The 7029-nt window shown below is 46.6% G+C and overlaps 1 protein-coding gene across 9 annotated transcripts in view; it reads left to right on the top strand.

Moving 5' to 3' along the window:
- The first annotated feature begins 386 nt into the window (after window positions 1-386).
- The window catches only part of Tead1 (TEA domain transcription factor 1), a 240713-nt gene continuing 234070 nt past the window's right edge, over window positions 387-7029 (top strand). For 2 of the 9 annotated variants that reach the window (XM_087211643.1, XM_004851443.4), the window contains exon 1: window positions 387-517. Coding sequence is in view for 6 of the 9 variants with exons in the window: in XM_087211639.1 (XP_087067765.1) it covers window positions 1593-1718 (126 nt within the window). In the remaining 3 variants the exon portion in view is untranslated. Of the gene's footprint in view, window positions 518-932; window positions 1719-7029 lie in introns of those variants that run through there. The other 7 variants (XM_087211640.1, XM_021263810.2, XM_021263813.2 and 4 more) reach the window with 5 other exon arrangements.

The following is a 7029-nucleotide window of genomic DNA, read 5'->3' as shown; positions in this document are numbered from 1 at the left end:
ACGGCGGCAGGCCCCGCCCCGGCCCCGGGTGGCAGGCCGCATGACGTCACCGAGGCCCCACCCCTCCTGAGCGAGTTCGGTCCTGGCGTTCATTTCATTCCTGTCCTCATTCCGCACATTCTTAGCATCGCTTGCGCCGCGCCGCGCCGCACGAGCCGAGCCGAGCCTCTGCAGCCGCCGCCGCGGCCCCGCCGCCCGCCGCGGGCGTCCCCCGAACACTTTGCGGACTCGCTTCCAGCCCGCGGGCTAGTCCGCGCGGCGGGGCCCGGGCCGGGGCGGCCGCGTCCGGGGCCAGGCCATGCAGTGACCCCCGCCCCCAGCCCGTGCACCTCGGCCCGGAGCGCGGGCAGCGGCAGCCCAGCGCGCCCGCCGGCCCCGGGCAGCAGCGGCGCGAGGCCGAGTGGGGTGGCCCGGCCCTGGGGCAGCAGCCAGGAGGGCGCCGGGCGCCAGCGCAGGGCGGGGGAGCGGCGCCGAAGTTTGCCTCGGAGTCTCGGGCGCCGCGGGCTCCCGCGCCGAGGTAAGTTGTGGGCGCGCGGGGCGGCGGGACCCGTCCTCCTCGGCGGGCGGCGCTTTGTGTGGGCGCGCGGGCTCCGCAGGGCCCCCCATTCCCCCCCCCCCCCCCCGCTCTCGATCCGCGCCGCCGCGCGACTTGCGGGGCCGCCAAGTTGGGCCGCGCGCCGGGAGCCCGCGCGGCAACAGGCGGCCCTCAGGCGCCCTGGCTCCGCCGCCCGCACGCGCACACACGCACCGGCCGCGGCGCCTCCGCTCCGCCCGGCGCGCGGGAGCCAGAAGTTGGGCGCGCGCGGGCGGGCGGGGGAGCCAGGGCCGCCGCCTCGGAGCAGAGCCCGGCCGCCCCCCCCCCCGCTCGCCCCGCCCGACCGGCCGGGCCGCCCCCAGCCCCGCTGCCCGCTCCCCGTGGTCCGCGCCGGTCGGCGCCGCGGGCGGGGCGTGCTCCTTCCCCCCAAGACGGACGGAGGGCACTGCCGGCTCTGCGCTCCTCCAGGACTGTTGCTGTTGCCGCCGCCGCCGCCGCCGCCGCTTCATTGCACATTCAAGTGGAAAATTTTCAGGAGTCAGCAGAAACATTGTGTCCAAAAAAGACTGAGTCGCAGTTACCACCAAACCCAGGAGGAGACTGTGCCTGGAAAACTTCCTTCCCGTAGGAAATACTGGGGGATTTGTTTGTTTATTGGAAGAGAAATGATCCCCAGGAGGGGAAGAAAACCAGGGTACACTTTTAGTCTTTGTTCATAGCAGCAACACTTGTTTTCTTTGAAAAGTCCGCTTGAAAGAGAGTTGAACTATGAGCGTGCCCCCCCCAGGTATTTGTATTTTAAAAGAAAAATCACAGCAACGTTTTTATGGAGTGGAAGACAACGAGGGGCTCCCATCTACCTTATCTTCCTTCCACGAAAATAAAATCCGATCAGGATTCGCCTCACTTTTTAATTCTATCTTTTAAAAGATTTATTTAAAGTTGAGCGTTGTGACTGTATAAAAATATTTTTGAAACAATGAAATGCCAGCCACCAGCATTTCTCAGGAGGCTTGTTAGCTTTTTAGAAGCAAGTGGCTGCCTGTGATTTGCAGAAATGAAAACTGACCCCAGTGAGCACTGGAAACTTAAGAGACAGATGATGTTCCAGGAACTGGGAATGAAAAAAAGACAGAGTTTAAAAACAGTGTGTTGGAGGGAGCCCAGGTCCTGGGACAGAAAGGTCTGTAAAGCTTATCAGATTTCAAAATAGTCAGGAAATATTAAAAATGGTACAGATACAGCAGAGGAGCACACTAGCAGTTCAGGACAACCACAGGTTTCTCTCTCCCAGCCACCACCTGGGTTGTTTTGGAAGCTTAGGTGGTCTGAGCACTCGTGGTGAGCCGGGTGCCTGCAGGTGGTTACTGGGGCGGATGGACTCTTCCTCCCTTACGGGAAATGTGAACCTCCTCGCTGCCGGAGCCAGGAGGGAGCTGCCTTCTCTGCAGGCTGCAGGGATCCTGACGTGTCTTCCGCGCCGGGGCTGCTCTGCTAGGTTACTGGGAGGCAGTAGTTGGGGAACAGTCTTCAGGCTGTGCCCGTGCTTTCTCTTATTGTTGGGTTTGTGTTTTTCTGTAAATAGGATCTTTGGGGCTCAGCACCTCCGAATGCTTATGAGGGCCAGACAAAGATCCACCTTTGCTAAGAATCCTTCTTTAGAAGGAAATAGTAGAGCTAATTATAAAGTGACTCCAGAAAGACAAATGGGTTTAGTTGAACCTTTGTCAATGCAGCGAGGTTTTGAATTGTTGATTATTTTGAGGGGGAAAGGCTTATTTTTCTAATCTATTTCCATAAATGGTCACATATTTTTGTTTAGTATTTCTTTGTATGTGTAACTCTGTTGAACTCTTAGGTTTCAAGTTTTCAACAGAGTTTACAATTCTTTTATTTGTTGCCGGTACCAAAAAATGAACTGATAAGCTGTATCCATTACTGGGCCTTGCTGATGTGCCAAGGTAGACTACTTTATTTTTACTTTAATGGTAAATATTATTTGATCTGCAATTTCGGGGGACTGTTAGAATACTTTCTTTAAAAAACAAGTTTGAAACAAAACTGATGTCACACTTTGCCTTGGAAAAAAAGAGTTTAAAAATTATAGGGAAGAATCTTTGTGTAAATTCTTCCTCTGTGTGATCTTTTATAAAATAGACTCCAGAGCATGTGCTCGAGAGATTATTGAAGTTTTTTCCTTTTCCCTTTTTAAAAAATAATTTTTCCCCAAACAAAAACAACAAATAACCCAGAACTCACCAGAACATATAATGAAATTTCATTTAAAGAAGGAGGACATTTAAGCTTAGTTTGACCTAGACTGAAGTGAATCTCTCACTGAGCAGCCCTTTTCCTAAAAGCACCCCCACCCCCTGCACACTGATTACGGGAGAGGGTGGGCTGGGGAGGGCAGTCTGGGGGAGTCAGCTTCCTTTTCCCCTCTTCCTCCATTTGCTGCATACAGCAGGAATTATATATTCTTGTATGTAGTTTGGAAGCCCGTGTCCTCTTTCATTTGGGAGGACAATTAAACCATAAGGAAAAAAAATTCAAGATTTTTTTTTCCCTGCTTGAGCTTCAGTAGTTTATAAACAGTTTTGAGTTTTGTTAGTTCTGACAGCACAGAGCAGTAAGAGAAGAGGGCATTTCATAATGGCAGAATTTGGAAAGACTGTTACACTTGTAATGCTACATCGACAAGGTCTAGCCATTATCTGTTGTCATTTTCAGTAGGGAAGTGTGTAACAGGAACAGTTTAAAAAATGCAGATCCCAAAGGTTAGCTAGACCTTTGAAGAAATGAGTTGCGCCATTAACAGCATTAGCAGGTTGCTTGCTTCAGAAATGGATTGATCTCCCGTGTATGGCGCCTGCAAGAGCCTGCACATCTGTGGGATTACATTTCTTTAATCTCCTGTGTTATTATGTGTTAATTGTGAGCATAATTATACTGCTTGCAAATGGAAATTGTGATGTTTTATTACTGGAAAGGTCGTTGAAGATAACTGTGTGTATGATCTCTTGGACTTAGAAAGACCATATTCAGACATAGGTAGTAGGTCCACGCATTATTACACTTTTATTTTAGGCATTTGGCTCTGTTCCCATAAAGAGATTGTGAAAAAAAGCGTTGTGTATGTGTGTGTTTATAGTTTTTGTTCCTCCAAGTGAAAGCTGTGTGGAATCTGTTTAATGATAAAACTTTTAGTGTTGGTCTGTTTTCTCCAGAGACTTAAAGAGTTCTGGCCAAAGCAAATGTCCAGCTTTCTCTGTTAAACTGCAAGAAAATCAGCTGTCCTTTCTGTTAGTCAATGTGGGGATTGCAGCCTCCCCTTTGGAGTTCAGTGACTGAACCTGCAGACTGCTAATGTCCTACTTCTGAACTGAGCAAGAAAAATGTATTGTAAGCTTATCCCTTTTGGCAAACTTAGCCTCTGCTGCTGGGCTGGTTGTGGATTGACCCATGGCTGGCATTGTCTTTTATAGCCGCATGGTGCTTTTTCTTGTTTTATCTACAGAAGGTACAGATCACTTTGTGGTATTTAAATTAGATCCTAAATCGAGTTTGAACAATACTAGTGATATATTTCGTTCTTTCATATTCATCAAAGTGATAAAATCAAACAGTTTAAAGTCTATCCTAGCACTTAATGGTTCAGTTTTTTTTTTTTTAACAGATACCTAATTTAGGCCCTATTGTAGTTACTGTGCATGTCTGAAACTAGGGATGTTCTGGGCTTTTTCTCTTCTGGAGTAGTTTGTGTACTGCTTGGATATTTGGATCTAAATTTTTGGAGTGTTTTTGTGAGGGTATTTACTTTTTGAACTCTCGGTCTGTAAAATTCTCTTTATAAGCTTCTTTGGCTCAGTTCCATGTTTGAACTTGGGGTTGAAATTTGACTATTTCATCAGAAACCTCCAGGCTTTGTAGTTAGTGGTGCAGAGTAAGAGAATTTTGAAATATGTGTTTTGATTTTAGTTGAAGTGATTGAGATGGCCTGAGGGTTGGGTTACTCTCAACTCTTAGGTTCTCCTTCTGTCCACTGGCTTTTTGCATTGTTGGGAGGACTCTCAAAACCCAGTGTCTGAAATCTGGGAGTCCGGGCTAACGGTGAAATGTGCTGGGCTCTCCTGATTGGAGAATGTTTGCAGCGGGGTAGGGGTAGGGGTAAATCCTTCCAAGATGCTTTTTTATTTTTTTTTATTTATTTTTTTTCTTCAGACCCAGAGTAGGCAGGGATTTCACCCCCTCATTACTGTCCTGATAAAAGAGTTTTTGCCCATTTTTCATGATTCATGCTAGTTTTAAGGGTCTGTCCTAAAATTTCATTAGCATTTTTAATTGGAAGGAAGAGGGCCCTGGAAAATGGATTTAAAAGAAAAGCCAACTTACTGATGAACAAGTTCATCATCTATCAACTCCAGTGGGCAATTCAGGTTGCTTTTAGGCATCTGACAGGTTTAGATGTATATGTAAGGTGACTGGGAGGAATTTACAGCACAGCAAAGATGAGTATTGTTGTTTTTACTGATATGTAAACTGAAAAACTGCTGCTAATGGTGGGAAATGTTAATTATGTGAGAACATATTGAACTTATATTCTCTGGCATGAACTTTTAAAAAATGCATCAACTGCTGCTTTTTTTTTTATAGGCACAGCTTTCTAATTATCATAATTCAGTTCAGCTCTGCTCTTGGATGGAGTTCAAGTGCAATCTCAGTTTAACTTGAAAGGAGTTTTGTTTTTTTTTAAACTGAGAATGTTTAAAAAATTTTTGAAAAGTTCATCCAAGAATGTTGTCTGCTTAGGTGTGGGTAAATTGGTGGAAGGAAATGAGTGCTTGTCTCTGATAGTTTCGTAGGTCTGACTGTCCGCCCTCTTTTTTTTCTCGTTCTGCGTGCAAACCTACATCTTGTGCATTTTTGCTTAATCTCATGCTACAGCTGTTGAGTTCTTTGAAAACCAGTGTCTTTAATAGGTAGTCAACTAGATAAATGAATATTTTATTGCTATCTGCAATGGCAGAAAACTTTAAAAGGATGGAGAGAAGGAAATGCCGGATTCTTATGAATTCCTTTGACACAAACCATCAGTCTTTTATACCAGCCACCCCTTTAGAAGGTAATAACCTTATCTGCTCTTTGCTCTGTGACTTGATGGCATTTTGTGCAGTTGCCTTTGACAGCAGCCATACAGTACCCAATATTCTCTCACGTCTTTTCAAAGAAAATATCTTTTCAAAGAAAAAAAAGTTAAAGAAGCCCAAGTACCAGATCCTCTGTGAATCACTTTTGATTGTAAGAAAGAACTGTGGACTCTCCGACATTCGTCCTGTCTGACTTCTACTGCCCAGTGAAGATGCAAAGAGAGGAAGCCAGATGACTTCATTTGCTCAGGCACTTAAGAACCGAATTCACTTCCTCGGTGGTGAAATAAAAGGAGCCAAGCGTTTTAAATAGCCACTCCCCGAGGCCCGCCTGCCCGAGTGTTTTGAGAAAAGCACATTGTCTCCTCGGTGCTCTCGCTGAGAGCCTGCCTGACTCACCCTCCCCCACCGGGCAGCTCCATTTCTGAAGTTGACATCTGATTTTCTCTCTGTTCTCCTGATCTGTCCCCATCCACGTGCGCAATGCAGTGTGCACGCATGCATTCTGCGGGTAACATAAATTTTTGACATTAAATGTGTGTGTGTGTGTGTGTGTGTGTGTGTTTCAAGTTCCTACTGTGATAGGGGGAAGCACAAAGCTAATTGCACAAAATAAAATGTAAACACAGGCATGGGCCCCACATGCTGCTGCTGCTGGGTTTCTGTCCAGTGGTGCTTTCTGGGTAGGCGTGCCTATTGTAGCAGCAACAGGCAGCAGAAGTTGGAGTACCATATGGCAGATGTGGACCTCAGATAAGCTGTCTGGTGATTTAGCTTATCAATAGCATTTTGATATGCTTCATTTTCAGATCAGCCATTACTGGGCCTGGGGGTGCCCCAGGGCTCACTTATTCTGTAACCATTGTTAGGGATGCTTCCTTTGGAGGAATCCCTTTCAAATTCTTTCTCCCTCACTGCCTTTTCATCTCAAAGCCTTTGGGAGACATGGCACTGTCAGAAAGAGTCCCATGGTCTGAAGAGATGTCAACCGCATCTCCGAATCCTGTCAGCTGTTGCCATTGAGAGAAAACCAGAAAACGGGTTACCGAATTGCATTTTATATTCACAGAAGCAAGAAATTTCAAAGTTTGCTTTTGTTTTAAACATTGAAGAAATAAGATTTAAGTTGTTTTTTATTTTAACAAAATATTTCTGTTTTTGTTAAGCATTCAGAATACCTCCCTAATTTCCTTTTACATTCATTCGTGTGTGTGTGTGTGTGTGTGTATGTATGTGTATGTGTATGTATGTATGTATGGGCTGGCCTTGCACTCACTATGTAGCCTGGGCTGACCTCAAATTTCCTGGCCATTGTCCCGCCTCAGCCTGCTGAGTGCTGGGATCACA

Source organism: Heterocephalus glaber, unplaced genomic scaffold (assembly GCF_053883595.1).
Source record: "Heterocephalus glaber isolate CG9 unplaced genomic scaffold, H.glaber_assembly_v1.0 deba00001428, whole genome shotgun sequence".
Lineage (NCBI taxonomy): Eukaryota > Metazoa > Chordata > Mammalia > Rodentia > Bathyergidae > Heterocephalus > Heterocephalus glaber.
This window is presented reverse-complemented; position numbering and strand designations above follow the sequence as displayed.